The 23010-nt window shown below is 35.5% G+C and overlaps 3 protein-coding genes across 5 annotated transcripts; 1 reads left to right on the top strand and 2 right to left on the bottom strand.

Moving 5' to 3' along the window:
• The first annotated feature begins 640 nt into the window (after nt 1-640).
• On the top strand, nt 641-7028 carry LOC141840585 (cyclin-T1-2-like). Of its 2 annotated transcripts, XM_074728625.1 has the most exons (7): nt 641-732; nt 2184-2525; nt 3164-3245; nt 5418-5552; nt 5683-5858; nt 5945-6096; nt 6176-7028. In XM_074728625.1, the coding sequence occupies exons 2-7, from the start codon at nt 2302-2304 to the stop codon at nt 6658-6660; spliced, it is 1254 nt and encodes a 417-aa protein (XP_074584726.1). In that variant the 5' UTR covers nt 641-732; nt 2184-2301; the 3' UTR covers nt 6661-7028. The 2 variants fall into 2 exon arrangements, with proteins under 2 accessions (XP_074584726.1, XP_074584727.1); XM_074728626.1 differs by lacking the exon at nt 641-732 and having other exon boundaries at nt 2387-2525; nt 5378-5552.
• Nucleotides 7029-8901: 1873 nt separating this feature from the next.
• On the bottom strand, nt 8902-21800 carry LOC141838844 (peroxisomal membrane protein PEX14-like). Of its 2 annotated transcripts, none has more exons than XM_074726438.1 (10): nt 21668-21800; nt 20470-20693; nt 20280-20328; nt 19563-19753; nt 19251-19434; nt 19012-19170; nt 18135-18166; nt 17923-17965; nt 17767-17840; nt 8902-9659 (listed from the first exon to the last, which is right to left on the bottom strand). In XM_074726438.1, exons 1-10 carry the CDS (start codon nt 21744-21746, stop codon nt 9156-9158), a joined length of 1539 nt encoding a protein of 512 aa, XP_074582539.1. In that variant the 5' UTR covers nt 21747-21800; the 3' UTR covers nt 8902-9155. The 2 variants fall into 2 exon arrangements, with proteins under 2 accessions (XP_074582539.1, XP_074582538.1); XM_074726437.1 differs by lacking the exons at nt 17767-17840; nt 17923-17965; nt 18135-18166; ... (4 more) ...; nt 20470-20693; nt 21668-21800 and adding exons at nt 10445-10518; nt 10602-10644; nt 10814-10845; ... (4 more) ...; nt 13154-13377; nt 14354-14540.
• On the bottom strand, nt 16197-16860 carry LOC141838846 (uncharacterized). The gene has a single exon (XM_074726439.1). It carries the CDS (start codon nt 16815-16817, stop codon nt 16428-16430), a length of 390 nt encoding a protein of 129 aa, XP_074582540.1. The 5' UTR covers nt 16818-16860; the 3' UTR covers nt 16197-16427.
• Nucleotides 21801-23010: the final 1210 nt, after the last annotated feature.

Below are 23010 nucleotides of genomic sequence, written 5' to 3' on the forward strand. Positions count from 1 at the left end.
GGTGCACAGTCAGCGGCATGACTACTTTTAAAAGCTCCTGCTGGCTTTTTAGGGTTTCATGCACATGCCCTAATCAATGACTCACTGGACTGTATAGTGCCCTTCCTCTCTACCACCCACAAACATCCCCTTACTTTACTAGCTAGTTAAGGTCCGACCCCGTGATCAAGGCATCATAATTACAATCATCATTTGAGGGCCAACATCAAACCAGGGTTAGACACATTCGAATGCCCCTCGCGGCTAGACGCGATCATTGGAAGAGTAGGGCTTGGCATGGGGTCAGAGTTTGATCTTCATCGATCGAGCTTATATTTTTAACTTTAAGTTTGCTAGGCCAATTGGTAGTTTGAGTTTTGAAGAAGATGATTGATGATGAAAGTAAGTGGCTATGTGATTAAATTTTTATATTTTAACATATAAAATTTTTATATATATCATTATATTTATTTTTAATAAAAATTTTACCTTGAATTATATATATATATATATTATTTAGATTTTAAGATGGGCCGGGTGCCCATCTGGAAGCCCAAATTAGGATCCCGACACGGTTTCTGATTTACGGAAATTTCGACGTTTTGTTTTCTTATATAAGGACAGTTTAGGGTTCGCTTCCTGTGTGCGCGTCGATCCTTCTCTTGCTTCCTTGTTTGTTTGATCGTTCTTCTTAGCGCCCTTTCCTTCTTTCTTGTTGGCGATTGAAAGACGAGCTGTGCGCGTTTAATCTAGGTAATTCCTCAATTTTTTTTCCCCAATATTGGATCTTTTCTCGCAATTTTTTAAGAGTTTTAGGAAAACACTTTATTCAAAGTGGATTATTTTTGGTTCAATTTGGGATTTTCTTTTCCCGTTGATCAAAGGATAGGGTAGGGTTCTGGATCATGCCGCTTCTTTATCCGTAACTAGACGATCTGATTATCGTAGATGTCTTGATGAGATCGGATTTTGCTATTTGGATTATTTGGCGAGGTCTGCTATTCATGAATCCATAATTATCTGAATTGTGGATGTTACGGGTCAAAAAATTGTTTTTAGGGATTTCTCTTGTCTCTCGAGTTTCGGTTGCTGCTTTACTCATTCAACAGATTCTAAACGTTACGCCGGTTGAAGATACATCAACTAGGATAAGATGAAACTCAATGGTAGAAAACATAGAAAACTAATTAACTATTTCGTTTCTTTTAATTGTCTTTGGTTTAGTCTGGAATAACATTTGATAAAGTTCCAGCTGTTCTTTTTTCGTCACGGATATGGAGCCTTTTACTTGTGTATATTAATTATTAGTTTTTTCTTGTGAACCAAAAACAAAAGGGAAAAAGAGGAGAGCATATTGAAACTGAGGGTGAGCTACACGTAACATGGGAGCTTCAATGCAGTCTGATTATAAATTCATTGTAATTCTTGAATTAATGTTTTTGTCTTCTAACATTCAGTTTCATTTATTAAAATATGATGATGGTTTACTCTGATATGTTTTCCATGAATTGTTGGTGTACAGTTTTGGAGATAATGAACTGTAGAGTTGAATTTTAATTTCTCTATACAGCTGACTATCAGCATTAGCAAATAGCATAAACATCCTTTGCTCATTATCATATGTAGCATTATGCCAAGTTACCCACCTGAGTCCACATTGACCAACCCTGAAATGAGACTTTTTTCTCGGTGTTAAACATTTATAGTTAGTTCATGTTATTGATGTGCCCTGGGCTATTGGATTTTGATTATTCGAATGAGTCACAGTTCAATGAACTTCAACAATGCTTTTCAACTATTGTCTTGTTTTTCTCCTAGGGCATTAACTTACAATTTTTTTATTGTTTCTGTTTGTAAAGCATCTCAACCTTTTCTCTTCATGTGCTAAAAAAAGTTGGTTGGTATACTTTGCTGTGCCACATAATCTGTCTTTCTGTCCTGTTAAGTTCTGATTTAGTGTCAGCCAGGAAGTAGGCCATGCTATCATCCAACTTATCTCCATTTGAAGTGATATGCCATGCTATCGTCCAACTTATCTTAATCTGATGTGATATGCCATGCTATCATTCCACTTGTTTAGTCATGGAGAAAATATTCTTTAGTTCCCACGAGGAAGTAGTTATTAATATGTGATTAATCAATTGTCTCCCTCCATTTCTTAGCTGGTGCTACCTCTGCTGATTTATTTAGTGTATATGTTACAGGAAGTTGGCGTGTGATAGTGGTCCTTCAAGCAAGCAAAGATTTCAATCAACTAGAAGGATAAGAAATTTCAGAGCATAGATTACTGTAATAATTCAGATTGAAAGCAAAATCAAGAAAATGGGAGAGCCCGTTGGGGGCTCTTTAGATCGAGGAATAGTAAATGGAGGTTCAAATACAGAAGACGAATTGCACCACATGTACAGGTCAAGTTGGTATTTTAGTAAGGAAGAGATAGAAAAGAACTCTCCCTCAAGGAAAGATGGCATTGATCGGATGAAGGAATCACAACTACGAATGTTCTACTGTTCATTCCTTAGGGATATTGGCATCAAGCTTCGCTTGTGCGTTCTTTCTCTTATCTCCTTGTCTGTTCTTTGTATGATATATTAACTGTGTCCTACTCTCAAGTATGTGTTACTAATTTTATTTTCTGCTTATTACACTTGTGAATTCAAGACTTGGCTTTTCTTACCATCCTAGACTTATACACTTGCATTGAGTAACTTTGCATCTCATACTAACTATTAACTGTTAAAAATTTTGATAATTGTATAACATGTTAGTATTGGTACTGTGAGAATCTGTCTCACCAGTTTACAAATATTTAGTTGATTTTAAACAATTCTTAATCAGTTATTCACCATTAACTTCGATGGTTCATCCAGACTATCTAGTGGTTCTATACGTGCTTATTAATATTTTCAATGATTTCCCGCTATTCAAGTATAAAATTCTTTATGTCCGTATGAAAACATTTTCTACCTTGTTTAATTGCAACCTAGCAGATTAAGTAACAGTAACTGTTGTATATGTGTGTAGGCTTGTGTGATTTTTTTTTGCATTCTTAAATGTACCTCTGCATTTAGACTTTCTCTAATTCCTTTTGTTTGGAGATTATTTCCATCTATAGTTATACATTATTGTTCGGCATTCCCATGTTTGCTACACAGTATGACCTTGATAATATCGACTTTTGCAGACCACAAGTCACCACTGCAACAGCAATTGTATATTGTCATCGCTTCTATCTCCATCAATCCCATGCAGAGAATGATTGGCAGGTTTGATTACTCATGTCATTTCAGTTTATGTTGCATTTATATTTTATTAATGTTATCATAAATAAATTAATATCAATGAATATTATCGTTAAAAATTATGAATTATGTAATTTGACATTACTAATAAAATCATATAAATCTGTATGATTTATAACATTAACAAAATTACTAATAAATAAATATTCACTTATTCTGAATAATATTAATTGCTTTTTCCTTATTGATAAAGCAATACCACTAATATGATTTGATATTCATATTAATAATATCTGTAGTAATTTGTATGAATAAATATAATTAATTATAATGGTACATTAATGAAAATATTATTAACATGTAGCATTATTACTAATTAATAGAATACTATTAATAATGTTTTTGATATTTAATTTTACCTTTTCTGTATGTCTCGAGAAACATCTCGATGATGAGGATGATGTCGCGTATTTAGTTGTACCTTTCCTCGTTGACATCTCGTGATGAGATCTAGCTCTAAATGTGTGGATCCAGCATAGGTAAAAATTATTTTCAATTTTGCTGTTTTCTCTCTCCGCATACTCCTTTCCTTGGTTCCTCTCTCTACGTTGGTCCTCTCCCTTTCTCAGATTCCCCTCGCTTGCTGCCACCATAGTCACTTTCCATCTGCCTCTCTCTCCATGGTAGCTTTTCCCTTTATTACCTTAGTCTCTCTTTTCTCCCTCTTGTTTCCGTTGTAACTTTGGGGCTACAGTGTTTCCACTACGTGTCGCCGCTCCAGTGCCGAAGTCTCGTGTGTTGGTTGGCAAGTGAAATGGTAACTCCTGCCCTTGTTGGTCGACTGACACAACTCATAAGTTTGAATGTTGGTCACAATTTATAATGAGTTAATAATATTATTGTCAATAATTCAATTAAATAAATAATAAAATTGTATTGATACAACACGATACTGTACTAAAACCGTTGTATTGTTTTAGCATGACATAGTACACTACTAAAACCATTGTATTGTTCTGATCAGAAATTGAAACACAATCACGGCATGGCTCAAGATTTTAAACCTTGGGTTGGCCACTTTAAAAGTCCTTGTCTTTCATCTATTGGCGGTTGAAGTTCTATTGTTTCCCTGCCAGATCCCCTAAACATATCCAAGGAAGAACCTATTTTTTTTATTCTTCTCAATTTTGCTCTAACATCTAGGCATATGGTTAGTTAGTACATCTTCCAGAGAGTTGGTTATGGCTTGAAGAATTCCATGCACCTTGAAGAAAATGTTTACAGGAGGAAAAGAGGATACATACAAGAAAATTTGAACTGTAAAAGTCTTGTAGATTGATCATTTATTATTTAGATTTTATTGACCTGCAAACTAATGATATGATATGACCATTTGTAGAGCTCAGTGACTAGATAAGGTCCATGAAGCTGATTCCAAATAGTTGGCATGCAATCCTTGTTATTAGTTGGGAGAATATTTCTTGACCGAGCATAGATGGCTGAAAATCCTTTTTGTGAATCAATAATCATGTACAACACCACGGGTATCTTGAATCATGGACTAACGTTTTACTACAACACCACAGGTATCTTGAATATAGGCTAACACTTCACGTACTAATATTTGATTGTTGAAATCTTCTGACATTTTACTTACTAAACTATTATTATATCACTAAAATCTTATCTTTCTTTTATTTCTATCAGATATTGACCTTTTCCAGGACTATATACCAAGTATTCGGTTGGTCTTTGGTTTAGTTGTCCTGTCTGAAAGCCTTTTGCAGATTACGAGGATAAAAAACTTGTTTGCTACGCTAAACACTTTGCTATATTGCTGATGTTGGCTTTTGGAATCAAGTTACCTTATTTGCAAAGCAGATTTCTCACAATGTAGAGAAATATGACAAGCTTGATGGCTCCATCTTTATAATAAAATTCTGTGTAAGTAAACAATATATTATATGTTGCCCTGCAAAATTTTAACCTTATGGGATTTGACAACATATGGACCTGTTTAGTAGCACCTTTGTTTTTTTTTACCTTTGTGGCGCTTGTCCAGTGATAATGATACTGAAGGTTATAGATTTTCATCTGTTTACTTTTTAAACTACTTTGATTTGTAATTTTGTATTCTTTATAAAGTTTCTTTTCAGGTTTTTTTATCTTCATGATCTGTTGTGGGCATTACTGCAGACTGTTGCAACTGCATGCATGTTTCTTGCCTCCAAAGTAGAAGAGACACCATGTCGTTTGGACAAGATTGTCGTCATGGCATATGAGACGATGCATAAAAGTGATCCTAGTGCTGCAGGGAGAATTCGTGAAAAGGTATGATAAACTTCTGAACATGGATTCAAATCCTGGTTGAAAACTGATGGATCAGTCCTGTAAGGTAGTGCCAGTATTAGTATATATTATTACAGTTGCCAAAGCACTAATTTGTTTTTTTCTGTTAAAGGCTACCTTCCAGAAACAAAAGGATCTTATTTTGATTGGGGAAAGAGTGCTTCTATCAACAATTCGATTTGATTTCAATGTGCTTCATCCTTACAAGCCACTTCTCGAAGCTCTGAAGAAACTTGGGATTACTCAAAGAGAAGTTAGGCAAACTGCATGGAACCTAGTGAACGACTGGTATGCAACTTCGTACTATCTCAACTCCTGTTATCTTTTCATTTGTGTAGTGGTAGTGGTCTCATTACTCTTAATAATATGCATAGGCTTTGGACAACATTTTACGTGCAATATAAGCCCCACTATATAGCAGCCGGTTCCCTTTTTCTTGCTGCCAAGCTCCATAATATAAAGCTTCCTTCAGAAAGGGGTTATGTTTGGTGGCATGAATTTGATATTATCCCTCGCCAATTAGAAGGTTAGCTAATCTTGCACTTTAACTAACCTTTGGTCTTTATAATTATAACTGTTGTTCCTGATGTATGTGTGACTTGCAGGGGCAATTCAGGAAATGTGTCAATTTTTGCAATGCAATCGAAAATCCTCTGGAACTTCAGTTGGGCAGCCGGTACGAGCTCCTATAGCAATCAACGAGAAGCAGCTCTCAAGCAGTCCTGATTCTGTTTTAAGAACAACATGCATCTCCAGTAACAGTTCAAGTCAAGGTTCTGATGCTGATCTTAACAGCCATAAACACACTGATTCAGATTGTCATATCCAAGCTTCCTTCTCAAGTTCTGAGAAAAAACAGATTTATTTGGAGTGTAGAAAGGGACCTCAGTGCCATAAGACTGGTACTGATATTCCAACTGCTGCTGCTAAGCATAATGGGGCATCAGTGGATAAACAATCAATGAGAAAACGGGAGCACATACAGAGTATGTTTGGTGAAATTGACAAGGATCGCATTCGAGCAACTTATAAGAGGAAAAGGGAAAGAGAAGTTCCAGTGGTTGAACCATCTTGGAAGAAACAATTGTAGTATACGCTAAAGATTTATCTCGCATCCTACTTGATAACCTATAGAAACAGCTTTACTGGTCACGAAGAGTAAACTTCGGATGGATCATTTCTGATACATTGACATTGAAGTCCTCACAAATTTTCCACTTTTTCCTCATCGCCATCTTTGGCGCAATATTGATGCCCAATTCTTCATGCAATTACCAAGAAATCATCTGTATGCATACAACTGTGTTTCATTGTTCACGTGTAAGTTTGATCATGTAAATGCGAGAAAACCAATGTTGGTATAGTTTGTCATTCTTTTCATATATGTAAAGTTCCTGTATGGATCTTCCTACGGAATCAAAATACGCAAGTCTACTTCTGAGAGATTCAGAATCATAACCAGAATGTCGTTTCCTCGCTGTATATAATCTGGATCAGAGAACCAAGTATCCTAGTATAAGTTTAAAAGAAGGCACTAGATTTTTGATGTCCTTACTGCAGTGTTTCCCCTAGTAAAATTGCAGTACTTGAGCTACTTGTATATTTTCATTCCATGTTAGAAACGCTGGCCAGGAACCCTTTTTTTTTTGTATTTCTTTCTTTACATTATTATGTAAATGTGTAATAGAATTATGATATTCATAGTTGCTTCTGTTGCTTTGCATGTCAACTTTCACAATTGTAACTAATACTGGTTATGGTTTGTATATAGAAGATCTTTTCTTCTCATTTGATCAGTGATTATGATTAATAAAAGGACAGCCTAATGCATGCCCAAAGTCTCAAAGAAGAATAGGATCATATTGAATCTATTATATACCGTCTTAATCTGTATTGTAAAAGATTTGAGTAATTGAGTCACATTGTAAGAGATTTGTGTCGTGAAAATAATTTTTTATCACATACAAAATAAAACTACATATAATAAATTGTAATATTTTTTATAAAAATTCCATATCCATAAAAATTTTGATACCAAACTGCTTTTTATTGATCAGTCATCATCATCATCATGTGAGTCACAACTTGTCCTCAGGAAAAAAAAGAGGAGGTTTTTGCCTTCCTTTGAAGAAAAATTGTAACAAATTTCTTGGCTGGTAAAAGAGTAAAAAGACGGCCAAGAAAAAGATCCGCATGAGGAAGTTTTTGCCTCGCGAACCCAGCATAAAATCAATAAAAGTTTAATATTATTAATATTATCTTTATTAATAAGTTTAATAATTCTATAAGTAGACCGTGATCAGGAATAATGAGTGAAGTAATCAACTAGTGATGTACGAATGACAAATAGTACCTAAAATTCCGCTAAAATCAAGTTTAGTCTTAATGGAGTATATGCATCGTGCACACATATATGCCAAGTCATAGAAATATTAAAAAGAGATGTGATTTGGTAAAACCAATTTATTTTCAATAAAATGAAAGAGAAGATAGAGAGGAGTCCTAATTGCGGATGAACGAATTCAAACACGAAATTCAAAAGGATCTTCTAACACTCAAGGAATAAGGGGCCAAAGGAATGATCATGAAAGATTTCATGTTTTAGCCGTCAAATTATAGCAAGGGTTTCTAGTTTTTAGGACTATTACATTTCCTTGGGAAAATGCAATTTACAGTTTGGAAGGAAAGGAAGGAGCAAGCCAGACACAAAAAAAAAAAGCAATTGTTTCATAACTCCATTAGTAAGAATTTGAATTTGAAAAACTTTAGTAAAAAGGTCCATTTTAAAAGGAGGATTATGCCAAACAAACTCCAACTTTGAGTTTTTCTCTAAGTTGCATTCTGTTTCATTTTAATTCTCTACGCCAGACATCAAGGTTTGTTACAGAGCAATCTTGGCCTCTTCTGATAGGGTTCAGATGGAGTTGCAGTGGAAAGGCTCCTCCCTGTGAGTTTCTATCCATTTTCTACCCGTGTGGCGGCCGTAGATTTCGTAGAGGCGCTCACGGATCTCATTGGCATGGATGGCAATGTTAGTGGCCTGGCCGGAGACCACACCCGATGGCTGGTGGATCATGACACGGGAATGGGGGAGGGTGCGGGCGCCAGCCGCAAGTAGCAAGCCTAACCTCACCAAAGCCAGACGAGAGCTAGAACCTGACCTCCCAAATGGCATGCTCACAACCTTGTTCCAGAACACTGTAGAGCAATTTATCATACCTGTAGAATAGAGATAATAAAAGAAAAAAAAAAGAGCTACTAACAAAATTTATCCAACACAAAAGATTGCGTCTTTTCCGGGAATTATCAAGTCAAACATAGGCATTAAACATTAATAAAGATAATAGGGTACGCGTTTATTAAGCACATCGGATAAAGGATTCGAGTCCCATTTCGTTTAACATGATTTTACCATGTAATATGTAGTGTTGGGAATGTCCTCAATAGCAATAGCTATAAACCAACATCGAACGAGCTCAGACCAGCTTCATTGTCATCCGATGCATATGGAATGAGGATATGAACAGCTATGAATATCAGAGTTTTGTTTCCTTTGTTTGACGAACTTTTGCAACTTTCTATCTCTCAGCTAACCTCGAGAGAAGTTGCACTTTCTTCTTGTATTCCACTCTGTCTGGAGGAACCAACAGGAATAGCATCCAAGTTCTCTGCCTCCGCAACAGAGTCTGGAACTCTCATTTCTCCTTCCTTCCCATCGTCTGAACTTGCAACTGACTGTGCATCTCCAGTTGGCTGCTTCTGAGCAAGTGGTTTTGGACGTCGAATGGCATCTGCAGCTCCTGGCATCACAATGGCTGGTGGTTGAGGTGGAACCCATCCCCGCTGCTTTGGCCTTTCGTTAGATTCACTACCATAGAGTAACTGTTTTTGCTGCTCTTCAGTTTCTATTTCAGTAATTTTCACATTTTTCTTTGACCACCAGGGCTCTGATATATCATAGCCATTCCCATTCCTAGCAGGTGGAAGCCCATAGTTATCATCTACTCTGGAACTCAATCGATCTTCACTTGTTTCGTGAGGCAGGGAAAAGCTAGGTCTCTGCTGAGCTGAACGAGCAACCTCCCATGGCTGTAAACAGGCTTCAATTAGCATAAGGATATACCAAAAATGCAACAAAGGGCAATTACACAGGTTCAATTCAATGATAGCAAACAAAAGAAATAAGGTCAAAACGTACAATATTTTAACTTCAACATAAACATAATCCTGAACCAACATGATTTCTAAAAGGGAACCTCTTATTACATGATGATTGAGACAATTGAGAAAAAGGAGAAAGGTTCCCACATTTTCTCAGATTAATCCTAGTCAGTTGATGTCGTTGAGCTGTGTTACTTCAAACTATCTGGGATTGACTTTATGAATTTTATCCCTCTGTTGAATTTGATGCAAGGCCATATCAGTAATAATTCAAATCTCTTAAGTCAATTTTTTATTCCATTAACTAGAGTTTTCTGTGATCTTACACCTTCAATCTAATAAATCCAACTCATCTAGTTGTGGGAACTTATTAACTTTTAAAGAGGTTCATATTCAATATTTATTTTTATCATTTTATCAGGTAACACCCACTTGCTCTGTGGTAGCAGTGTCTATTTCTTTCATGCCCCCACACATCCATCTTGACATCATATCTATACTACACTAATTTTTTGTACTCGTTTTTTTTCTAACTAATCAACACATGAAATACTTTATGATAAATCATATCATAATTTCATCAAATTTTCATTTTAGCTCAAATGGCACACGATGATTATATAAAATCTAAAATTCCCTTCGTTTAGTCCATTCTTAAATGGTGAAGCTTACTTGGAACTACATGAATATGCAATCACAGTAAAACTGCATACCTCAGTGTATGAGTTCCTGTTGGCTGCAGATAAAGATTCGCTTAACACAGACACAGGCGGTGGTGAAGACCTCACTATCAGTCACCATAGGATAAGTGAGAATGGCTTCAAAATATTTAACAGACTACACAAAATATGGAAATTTATTGAAAATAACCTGCTCCATAGTTGGTATTCAGTGGGCTGTTAACTTTAACATGCTGAAAAGGTTAAAAAATGGATGAATGAGTAATCTGTGGGCAACAGGATCATTGGCACTCTGTTGTAAGCAAAGTCCAAAATTGCATGATGAAAGTCAAGTGACAAACATAACTTTCTAAGCATTAAAAAACTAAGGGTGAAAATAAGACTGGCATACGAGTGTTTGACCTGAGATGTTCTCCATGTGTTGTTAGCTGTACCTGAAGGTCATCCCACAATGAGTGTCATCGAGATTGCATTTAATACATTTTTTTATTAAAAAAAAACAGTATAATCAATCATTTACTTTGCTACAGTTAGACAAGATGAATTGTGAATAACAGAACGACAATATTACTGACAAATCATTGCCTTCCATATTGGGGTCTTGAGATTCTAGCACAAGCAGATACGTGTGGACATAATGTGTATATATATTTATATAGGGAATTAAAGGTAATGGGAAATAAACATACTTAGCACACACTCAGACATATATGCGTGTAGAAATATAATGCATATCTACATTCGCTACCAACGAACCTGATCCTGTGGAGGATGAATAATCAGAGGCTGCAAGGAGAGAATCCAAACCGATGCCAGATACAACGTTTAGTCAAAAGGAATGACTAGAAAATATTTTTAGTATCACAACCATATAAATAATCTATTCACCCTTGAAAATTTCCCCCAGAAAATATTTTACACAGATTTGCTGAGTAGAAAAATGACCATAGTGAGCTAGATATGTTGTATTGAACTGTCAATAAATCATTCAGTTTAGTTCTGTGAAATCTAGTTTACAAAGATCTGCTGAGCAGACAAATGACCAGTGAGCTAGATGTGATGTACTAAACCGTCAACAAGTCATTCAGTTTAATTTTGTGCAAATCTATTATTATCAATTAACTATTACCATGGGTGACAAATCACTAAGAAATGATTATTCAATGAACAGTTCCATATAACAAATTCAAAATCCTCTATAACTTCAACTACCGGACACAAATCATTTGACAGAAATCAGCCAGAAACACGAGACTACAGGAACAAATTCTTTTAAACTCACCATTCCCAGTTGTATGCATGATATTCTCTTGTACAAGGTTGTCTTCAGAGAATCTGACGTCCCTTGTGCTTTCCATTCTACGAATAGCATCACCCATGGATTTCATTTCCTTAACTTGAACATCTAGTGCTCCCATGAAAGCCTCAAAGAACTTTCTCTCTAATGGAAGAAAAAAAAAATCAAAGAGGACAATAAGAAACAATGTGTAAAATATTTAAAATAAGAGTAAATTAGTAAACCTTCATTTTTGGAGTCTATCAATTCTTGACTTGCTTTAGCAACAACAGCAGCAGATGCAGCTGCTGCTTTCGCAGCTTCTGATGCTTCTTCAGCAAGTTTAGAACTCAAAATATCCTCCTCAGATTCTTTTTCTTCTTCCACAACTTTCTTTATCCATGCTTTCAACCGAGGAATTACCACATTCTATAAAAGAAAATAAAACACATACAAGAAAAATTCTAATAAATAATGAATGAAGAAATTTAAGAGAGATTAGTTCTACATTTTATATAATATTTATTAGGCATAAGGATATAAAACAACAAGAGTACCTTGACAAGAACAGCACTACCGAAACCTGATCCAGCAAGCAGCCCAGCTGCAACAAGTGCATGGGACCAGTGATACCTTCTTGTCTGTTGGGCTGGAGATGTGGCAACAAGAGTGATGGGCGGACCTGCTGGTTGAGGAGTTTGTACTGGATCTTGGCGTTGCACAGTGTTTGGTGTTTTTTGCTGTGATACTGTAGCAATTAATGTATATTAAACACTTGAAATTGAAAGCTCTTTGGCGTACAAGGTAATTAGTCATTGCACATATTAAACATTAGTAATGATTAATTACAAATTACCACTAAGCTTTACAAAGGAAAGAAGAATCATATAAAGAATTGAATCTTCTGGGTTGTGCCACAAGTGTTATTAAATGTATAATTAGTGAAATGAATTTTGTAGAAACATGCAATGAAAAAAAGCAGTATTATAAACAAATAAAATTAAGAAGCAATGCAATCACTTGTATACTAAAAGTTCAACATAGATAATTAACAAACAGAAATAGAACTGCTGATTATGTTACAGAGCATCTCATGCAGCACAGTAAAATGGTTTGCATCTTCCAACTTTCAATTTTAATTGCAAAAATTCATAAATTTTTTGTGTACATAATTAACGGCAATGCTAAAACAATTAAGGAAACTTTGTTATTTTTCATTGCTTGAGCATGAATAATCATTCATCTGACGCACCAGCCACACATTGCAATATATTACCAGGGTTTGTAGCGTAAACTTGTCCATTTGTGGCACTGGATGATGGATCCTGTAAGAGATGAACATCCAATTTTACATCAGAAACAACATAATACAATACCAAGGTCATTAAAGAAGAAACATATATTAAACTATAACAAACTTGCAAATACCCAATTTCTAATACATAAGAAGGTTATGAAAATCTTACAGGCACACGCCGGAAGGCTTCATCTATTTCCTCCTTGGTTAAGCCTTTCTTTTCTAGAAAGGAACGCCTATGCACAACTGGGGAACTTCTGACATTTGGGTGTGATAAAAACTTAACAGCAATCTGCACTTGGTCTTCTCTCAATACTGGTGTTTCTGAAATATCATTGTCAGCATCAATCTTGGCATCTGTACCCCCATTGGTTGGTATTTGTGTTTCAGATCCTGCAGAAAGAATATAAGTGTTATGTTTTAGATAACGATACTATCCTTGATTATGCTTTTAATGTCTACATGTTTTATATGGATTGCGATTGTTATAGTATCCTAATGTTGTAATGCATAAATTTATAAGGTGTATTTGGGTGTAATATTGACGCCCAAATTTTAGTACCATGAAAGAGTTGGAAGCTCCACCAACTCTTTGATTTAGACTAAAGTATTTTAAGACTAAGTCGGACCTACAAAATTAATGATTTGGTCTTCTCAATTATGCGTGCCATGACATCTAGAAACAAGGACACCAATCCCATATGACAAGATACCTTATGTTTCTGCAGAAGAATGCTTACCATGTAAAACTCCACCATAATTAAGTAGGATGCACATATTTTTATGAGATAACATATACCAAGGACTTGGCCTGCTCTTCCATTCTGGGCATGTGGATTTTGACCAGTAGCCAACCGTCCACTATGGCAAAGAATCTTATACGAATACAAACAGTGACCATTCTAATGATAAAAATGGATAAATGTGAAGCGCGGTAATAACTAGTGCTATCAAAACCAATTCGACTAAGTGTTCTCTTTCACCAGCGTATATAGAGGAATTCGTGCGAAGTTGAAGTTAGTTGAGCTATCAATCAAAGTAATATGAACTAAATAGATTCTTCCAATAAATTTGGCGATACAGAACTTCCTATCCTAACTCCAGAGAAATTTATACCCGCTGCTCCACGGAAACCTGCTGCGACGATAGATCAACTCCCACAGATTATTGATTACCGATCCACAAAGACAAGCACAAAACCCTAAACTATCAAACACAGTCGCGAGCCCACCATCAAATCAAACAAAAACGTAAACTAGCAAAGTGCCCTGAACAGAAAAACCGAGAACGAACTGAGACCGATCGATAATCTAATATACAGAAATAAGAGATCGAAGTACGGATGCGAGAAGCTACGACAAAGGATCACCTGGCACAGATGGGTTCTCGGCGGGCGATGGCGACTGGGTCGCCATGGGCGCTGCAGAGGCCTGCTTCGGCCGGTCCATGTGCGATCTCTTCTCTGATTTGTGCGGGAGAACAACTGGAGATGGGACGACTTCTCGACCAGCAAGGACGAAGATTGAGCTGGATTTATCAGATTTGTTGGAATGCGCATTAACAAGAATTCTAGGGATTCGAACTACTAGATTTTCGTATGTTTTTTTTCTATTAAATATTTTTTTTAAAATAATACAATATTGTATTTTATATAAAATGTTTCGACATTTTCATATTTAAAATTTTTAAAAGACTTTATTCATGAAAAATCAGCATGATAGACACATAAAGTATTCTAATTTTTTAAATTATAATACAATACTGTTGAGTTGAATTTTAAAAATCAATATCAAAATGATATTAAATCTTCACAATCAACATTTTAATATTGAATTTCAAAGTTTAATATCATTGTATTATAAAGTTTGAGAAATCAAAACACTGTAATATTAATTTTGAAAGTTTAACGTCACTTTAATAGTAATTTTTAAATTTCAATACCAAAATGATATTGATTTTAATGATCCAACATGACTTTTGTAAATAAAATGTTTAGAAAAATGAATTGGTGTTACAACTATAGAAGTAGTATTGAAATTAAGTGCACTCTATGGTAAAAAAAAAAAAGTATGATGTATTTTGAAATTTTCAAAACTCTAGATGCACCCTCTAAGAAAATGTTAAAAATATTTTCTATATATATATATATATAATTTTTATAAATAATAGTTCTTAAGTTTCTTTATGACAGTGGAAATACGTATTTTCCTTTTTCCAACTATCCATAGGATACGATGATAAAAAATCATAAAAGATGATGACTCACGGACAAAATATTTATTTAGATGGAAAAAGTCGGTTTGTCATGTCGATTGACTCATAATTGACTCATAATGGGACCAACTTAATAAACTCAAGTGTATAGAGCCATATCGAGCCCACACCCTTAACTCTAAACCACCTAAAAAAATGTGCCCAAAAATTTAAACATTAAGCATGTATTACAAAAGAGTGGAAAGTAATTTTTTTTATAATGGAGATTTTCAATTCTTCGATTAAAGTCATAAATTTTTTTTATCGGTCAATAAATTAGATACTTATGTGATAATCCCCATGTAGATAAATACTTGTTTAGATGTGATATGAAATGTGATGCTCTTATTTGTCCTGGAAATACTTTACTCTTGCATCATGCTCCATCGAAAAAAAATAAATCTCAATTAGCTTCATTGACTATCCTTAAGGGAATCAGTCCGGCCCGAAAGTTTCCCCATTGATCACCAGAATAAATCGGAAAGTATACACAGCGGTCAGTCTAAACGTCCAGTATCCTTTGATTACACTCCCTATTTGAAGAAAAATTCTTATAAATACATCGTAGTAACTGATTGAATTACGGGTATCTGGGTGATATCCTGAATATCCTACCATAGCACCATGCTACCCCACGAGCTTAAAAAGTGGGAAGCGATGATTAAAGGATGGCAGTAGGTGATTAGTCCATTAACCTAACTTGGAAGGTAGTGTCCTACGCGAGCGATGAAGGTGAGGGAGTTAGGCTGGTGCTCATGGTTGGTGGAACGTTAACGTCCAAGGTCTTGCCGTGTGGACGATGAACAATATGTTTTAAGAAAATTGATCGTTGATGGAAACAATTAAAAAGTTTTTTCTTCTTCTTTTTCTCCATATTTTAATTGATATGTAAAGGAATGGAAGATTCCTCACGTCACGTCACATTCTATCCTTTCGTTTGTGCTCGCAAGAAAAACAACTTCAAGGGATGCCCATTCTCTGCGGCTTTCGTTGCCATCAATTCTAATTTAGACAATTACACTTTCATAGATGAAAAAAAAGAAAAACAGATTTTGAGAGAGAAAAAGGTGAAAATTTGACAATTTTTTGTTCTTGAATTCATTTCGTGGAGGAGAGGAACTGAGATTGAACATTTAATTTCAGAGAGACAATTGACGTTGAAAGAAACTGGTAGATAACTGCTGAAATCTCTAAAACGCCACCGCCAACACCATCAGCAGTCCGCCGGCCGCGGCCCACCTCCGGGAGTCGGAGCTCCGGCGAACGGCCGACAGCAGGTATTCCGGGTCGTCTGGGTACAGGAACCCCGGAGTGTTGCACTTGAAGCACAGCGGCGGCTGCGGCGGCGGCGGCGGCTTGTAGCACCAGGGGCAGGGCGCCCGCGGCGCCGGGGGCGGCGGACAGAGCGGCGGCGAGGGAGGCGGCGGGGAGGGCGGAGGCGGAGGCGGCGGAGTGGTGCATGACGGCTCGCACTTCAGGTCTTGGCCGGCGACGACGATCGTGTTGTGGACCAGAGCCATGGACACGAGGCAGAGCAGCATCGATTTCAGGGACAGACCTCGCCGATTTGCCATCGCCATGAACTCAAACTCGATCGATTGGACTCCGACTCTCTTCTTTCTCCTTCTCTCTTCTTCTTCTCTGTTTCAGTTCTTATCATGGAACTTGGCCACGCTTAGAAGCAAAGGGGTGAACGCCATGGCTACACAGGTTCAATTCAATGATAGCAAACAAAAGATCGAAACGTACAATATTTTAACTTCAACATAAACATAATCCTGAACCAACATGATTTCTAAAAGGGAACCTCTTATTACATGATGATAGAGACAATTGAGAAAAAGGAGAAAGGTTCCCACATTTTCTCAGATTAATCCTAGTCAGTTGATGTCGTTGAGCTGTGTTACTTCAAACTATCTGGGATTGACTTTATGAATTTTATCCCTCTGTTGAATTTGGTTCCCGCATTGTCTCAGATTAATCCTAGTCAGTCGATGTCATTGAGCTATGTTACTTCAAACTATCTGGGATTGACTTTATGAATTTTATCCCTCTGTTGAATTTGATGCAACGCCATATCAGTAATAATTCAAATCTCTTGCATCAATTTTTTCTTCCATTAACTAGAGTTTTCTTTGATCTTACACCTTCAATCTAATAAATCCAACTCATCTAGTTGTGGGAACTTATTAACTTTCAAAGAGGTTCATATTCAATATTTATTTTTATCATTTTATCAGGTAACACCCACTTGCTCTGTGGTAGCACTGTGTATTTCTTGCATGCCCCCACACATCCATCTTGACATCATATCGATACTACACTAATTTTTTGTACTCGTTTTTTTTTTCTCTAACTAATCAACACATGAAATACTTTCTGATATCATAATTTCATCAAATTTTCATTTTAGCTCAAATGGCACACGATGATTATATAAAATCTAAAATTCCCTTCGTTTAGTCCATTCTTAAATGGTGAAGCTTACTTGGAACTACATGAATATGCAATCACAGTAAAACTGCATACCTCAGTGTATGAGTTCCTGTTGGCTGCAGATAAAGATTCACTTAACACAGACACAGGTGGTGGTGAAGACCTCACTATCAGTCACCATAGGATAAGTGAGAATGGCTTCAAAATATTAACAGACTACAAAAAATATGGAAATTTATTGAAAATAACCTGCTCCATAGTTGGTATTCAGTGGGCTGTTAACTTTAACATGCTGAAAAGGTTAAAAAATGGATGAATGAGTAATCTGTGGGCAACAGGATCATTGGCACTCTGTTGTAAGCAAAGTCCAAAATTGCATGATGAAAGTCAAGTGACAAACATAACTTTCTAAGCATTAAAAAACTAAGGGTGAAAATAAGACTGGCATACGAGTGTTTGACCTGAGATGTTCTCCATGTGTTGTTAGCTGTACCTGAAGGTCATCCCACAATGAGTGTCATCGAGATTGCATTTAATACATTTTTTTATTAAAAAAAAACAGTATAATCAATCATTTACTTTGCTACAGTTAGACAAGATGAATTGTGAATAACAGAACGACAATATTACTGACAAATCATTGCCTTCCATATTGGGGTCTTGAGATTCTAGCACAAGCAGATACGTGTGGACATAACGTGCATATATATTTATATAGGGAATTGAAGGTAATGGGAAATAAATATGCTTAGCACACACTCAGACATATATGCGTGAAGAAATATAATGCATATCTACATTCACTACCAACGAACCTGATCCTGTGGAGGATGAATAATCAGAGGCTGCGAGGAGAGAATCCAACCGATGCCAGATACAACGTTTAGTCAAAAGGAATGACTAGAAAATATTTTAGTATCACAACCATATAAATAATCTATTTACCCTTGAAAATTTCCCCCAGAAAATATTTTACACAGATTTGCTGAGTAGACAAATGACCTTGTGAGCTAGATATGTTGTATTGAACTGTCAATAAATCATTCAGTTTAGTTCTGTGAAATCTAGTTTACAAAGATCTGCTGAGCAGACAAATGACCAGTGAGCTAGATGTGATGTACTAAACCATCAACAAGTCATTCAGTTTAATTTTGTGCAAATCTATTATTATCAATTAACTATTACCATGGGTGACAAATCACTAAGAAATGATTATTCAAGGAACAGTTCCATATAACAAATTCAAAATCCTCTATAACTTCAACTACCGGACACAAATCATTTGACAGAAATCAGCCAGAAACACGAGACTACAGGAACAAATTCTTTTAAACTCACCATTCCCAGTTGTATGCATGATATTCTCTTGTACAAGGTTGTCTTCAGAGAATCTGACGTCCCTTGTGCTTTCCATTCTACGAATAGCATCACCCATGGATTTCATTTCCTTAACTTGAACATCTAGTGCTCCCATGAAAGCCTCAAAGAACTTTCTCTCTAATGGAAGAAAAAAAAAATCAAAGAGGACAATAAGAAACAATGTGTAAAATATTTAAAATAAGAGTAAATTAGTAAACCTTCATTTTTGGAGTCTATCAATTCTTGACTTGCTTTAGCAACAACAGCAGCAGATGCAGCTGCTGCTTTTGCAGCTTCTGATGCTTCTTCAGCAAGTTTAGAACTCAAAATATCCTCCTCAGATTCTTTTTCTTCTTCCACAACTTTCTTTATCCATGCTTTCAACCGAGGAATTACCACATTCTATAAAAGAAAATAAAACACATACAAGCAAAGTTCTAATAAATAATGAATGAAGAAATTTAAGAGAGATTAGTTCTACATTTTATATAATATTCATTAGGCATAAGGATATAAAACAACAAGAGTACCTTGACAAGAACAGCACTACCGAAACCTGATCCAGCAAGCAGCCCAGCTGCAACAAGTGCATGGGACCAGTGATACCTTCTTGTCTGTTGGGCTGGAGATGTGGCAACAAGAGTGATGGGCGGACCTGCTGGTTGAGGAGTTTGTACTGGATCTTGGCGTTGCAAGGTGTTAGGTGTTTTTTGCTGTGATACTGTAGCAATTAATGTATATTAAACACTTGAAATTGAAAGCTCTTTGGCGTACAAGGTAATTAGTCATTGCACATATTAAACATTAGTAATGATTAATTACAAATTACCACTAAGCTTTACAAAGGAAAGAAGAATCATATAAAGAATTGAATCTTCTGGATTGTGCCACAAGTGTTATTAAATGTATAATTAGTGAAATGAATTTGTAGAAACATGCAATGAAAAAAAGCAGTATTATAAACAAATAAAATTAAGAAGCAATGCAATCACTTGTATATTAAAAGTTCAACATAGATAATTAACAAACAGAAATAGAACTGCTGATTATGTTACAGAGCATCTCATGCAGCACAGTAAAATGGTTTGCATCTTCCAACTTTCAATTTTAATTGCATAAATTCAGAAATTTTTTGTGTACATAATTAACGACAATGCTAAAACAATTAAGGAAACTTGTTATTTTTCATTGCTTGAGCATGAATAATCATTCATCTGATGCACCAGCCACACATTGCAATATATTACCAGGGTTTGTAGCGTAAACTTGTCCATTTGTGGCACTGGATGATGGATCCTGTAAGAGATGAACATCCAATTTTACATCAGAAACAACATAATACAATACCAAGGTCATTCAACAAGAAACATATATTAAACTATAACAAATTTGCGAATACCCAATTTCTAATACATAAGAAGGTTATCAAAATCTTACAGGCACACGCCGGAAGGCTTCATCTATTTCCTCCTTGGTTAAGCCTTTCTTTTCTAGAAAGGAACGCCTATGCACAACTGGGGAACTTTTGACTTTTGGGTGTGATAAAAACTTAACAGCATTCTGCACTTGGTCTTCTCTCAATGCTGGGGTTTCTGAAATATCATTGTCAGCATCAATCTTGGCATCTGTACCCCCATTGGTTGGTATTTGTGTTTCAGATCCTGCACAAAGAATATAAGTGTTATGTTTTAGATAACGATACTATCCTTGATTATGCTTTTAATGTCTACATGTTTTATATGGCTTGCGATTGTTATAGTATCCTAATGTTGTAATGCATAAATTTATAAGGTGTATTTGGGTGTAATATTGACGCCCAAATTTTAGTACCATGAAAGAGTTGGAAGCTCCACCAACTCTTTGATTTAGACTAAAGTATTTTAAGACTAAGTCGGACCTACAAAATTAATGATTTGGTCTTCTCAATTATGCGTGCCATGACATCTAGAAACAAGGACACCAATCCCATATGACAAGATACCTTATGTTTCTGCAGAAGAATGCTTACCATGTAAAACTCCACCATAATTAAGTAGGATGCACATATTTTAATGAGATAACATATACCAAGGACTTGGCCTGCTCTTCCATTCTGGGCATGTGGATTTTGACCAATAGCCAACCGTCCACTATGGCAAAGAATCTTATACGAATACAAACAGTGACCATTCTAATGATAAAAATGGATAAATGTGAAGCGCGGTAATAACTAGTGCTATCAAAACCAATTCGACTAAGTGTTCTCTTTCACCAGCGTATATAGAGGAATTCGTGCGAAGTTGAAGTTAGTTGAGCTATCAATCAAAGTAATATGAACTAAATAGATTCTTCCAATAAATTTCTATCCTAACTCCAGAGAAATTTATACCCGCTGCTCCATGGAAACCAGCTGCGACGATAGATCAACTCTGAGGCTCCATGTTCCCACAGATTATTGATTACCGATCCACAAAGACAAGCACAAACCCCTAAACTATCAAACACAGTCGCGAGCCCACCATCAAATCAAACAAAAACGTAAACTAGCAAAGTGCCCTGAACAGAAAACCGAGGACGAACTGAGACCGATCGATAATCTAATATACAGAAATAAGAGATCGAAGTATGGACGGGAGAAGCTACGACAAAGGATCACCTGGCACAGATGGGTTCTCGGCGGGCGATGGCGACTGGGTCGCCATGGGCGCTGCAGAGGCCTGCTTCGGCCGGTCCATGTGCGATCTCTTCTCTGATTTGTGCGGGAGAACAACTGGAGATGGGACGACTTCTCGACCAGCCAGGACGAAGATTGAGCTGGATTTATCAGATTTGTTGGAATGCGCATGAACAGGAATTCTAGGGATTCGAACTACTGGATTTTCGTATGTTTTTTTCTATTAAATAGTTTTTTAAAAAATAATACAATATTGTATTTTATATAAAATGTTTCAACATTTTCATATTTGAAATTTCTAAAAGACTTTATTTTTTACTAATGAGCCTACCTAATTTCAGTACTATCCCTACTTCATTTTCTCAAGGAGCGTTAAACCTTCAGTACTAATGCGCATTAATTTCGTATGCATTTTATTTTTCAAAATCAATATTAAAATAATGTTAAACTTTCAAAATCAACACAAAAATAGCACTAAATCTTCAAAATCAATATTATAGTAGTCTAATTTTTTTGAACTATAATATAATAGTGTTGAATTTTAAAAATCAATATCAAAATGATATTAAATCTTCACAATCAACACCTTCAAAATCAACATTTTAATATTGAATTTCAAAATTCAACATCATTGTATTATAGAGTTTGAGAAATCAAAATACTATGATATTAATTTTGAAAGTTTAGCATCACTTTGATAGTAATTTTTAAAATTCAATATCAAAATGATATTGATTTTAATGATCCAACATGACTTTTGTAAATCGGATGTTTAGAAAAATGAATCGGTATTACAACTATTGACAGAAATAGTATTGAGATTAAGTGCATTCTATGGTAAAAAAAAAAGTATGATGTATTTTTTGAAAATTTCAAAACTCTAGATGCGCCCTCTAAGAAAATGTTAAAAATATTTTCTATATATATATATATAATTTTTATAAATAATAGTTCTTGAGTTTCTTTATGACAGTGGAAATACGTATTTTCTTTTTTCCAACTAGGATCGGATAGGATGATAAAAAATCACAAATAAAGACGATGACTCACGGACAAAATATTTATTTAGATGGAAAAAGTCGGTTTGTCATGTCGATTGACTCGTAATTGACTCATAATGGGACCAACTTAATAAACTCAAGTGTATAGAGCCATATCGAGCCCACACCCGTAACTCTAAAACCAACTAAAAAAATGTGCCCAAAAGTTTAAACATTAAGCATGTATTACAAAAGAGTGGAAAGTAATTTTTTTTATAATAGAGATATTCATCAATTCTTCAATCGATTAATTTCGAAGATGATCGATCTGATTTCATAATTTTT

Source organism: Curcuma longa, chromosome 11, assembly GCF_044706935.1.
Source record: "Curcuma longa cultivar G26 ecotype Majalengka, Jawa Barat chromosome 11, ITB_CL_G26_1.1, whole genome shotgun sequence".
Lineage (NCBI taxonomy): Eukaryota > Viridiplantae > Streptophyta > Magnoliopsida > Zingiberales > Zingiberaceae > Curcuma > Curcuma longa.

Coding starts and splice junctions, on each gene's coding strand:
- LOC141838846 (XM_074726439.1), bottom strand. CDS start 16,817: ATGGCGATGGCAAATCGGCGAGGTCTGTCCCTGAAATCGATGCTGCTC.
- LOC141838844 (XM_074726438.1), bottom strand. CDS start 21,746: ATGGACCGGCCGAAGCAGGCCTCTGCAGCGCCCATGGCGACCCAGTCG. Junction 19,171..19,250: donor GATAGACTCCAAAAATGAAG/GTTTACTAATTT, acceptor TTCTTCCATTAG/AGAGAAAGTTCTTTGAGGCT. Junction 17,841..17,922: donor GAATACCAACTATGGAGCAG/GTTATTTTCAAT, acceptor GGTGACTGATAG/TGAGGTCTTCACCACCACCT.
- LOC141840585 (XM_074728625.1), top strand. CDS start 2,302: ATGGGAGAGCCCGTTGGGGGCTCTTTAGATCGAGGAATAGTAAATGGA. Junction 5,553..5,682: donor CAGGGAGAATTCGTGAAAAG/GTATGATAAACT, acceptor TTTCTGTTAAAG/GCTACCTTCCAGAAACAAAA. Junction 5,859..5,944: donor TGGAACCTAGTGAACGACTG/GTATGCAACTTC, acceptor TAATATGCATAG/GCTTTGGACAACATTTTACG.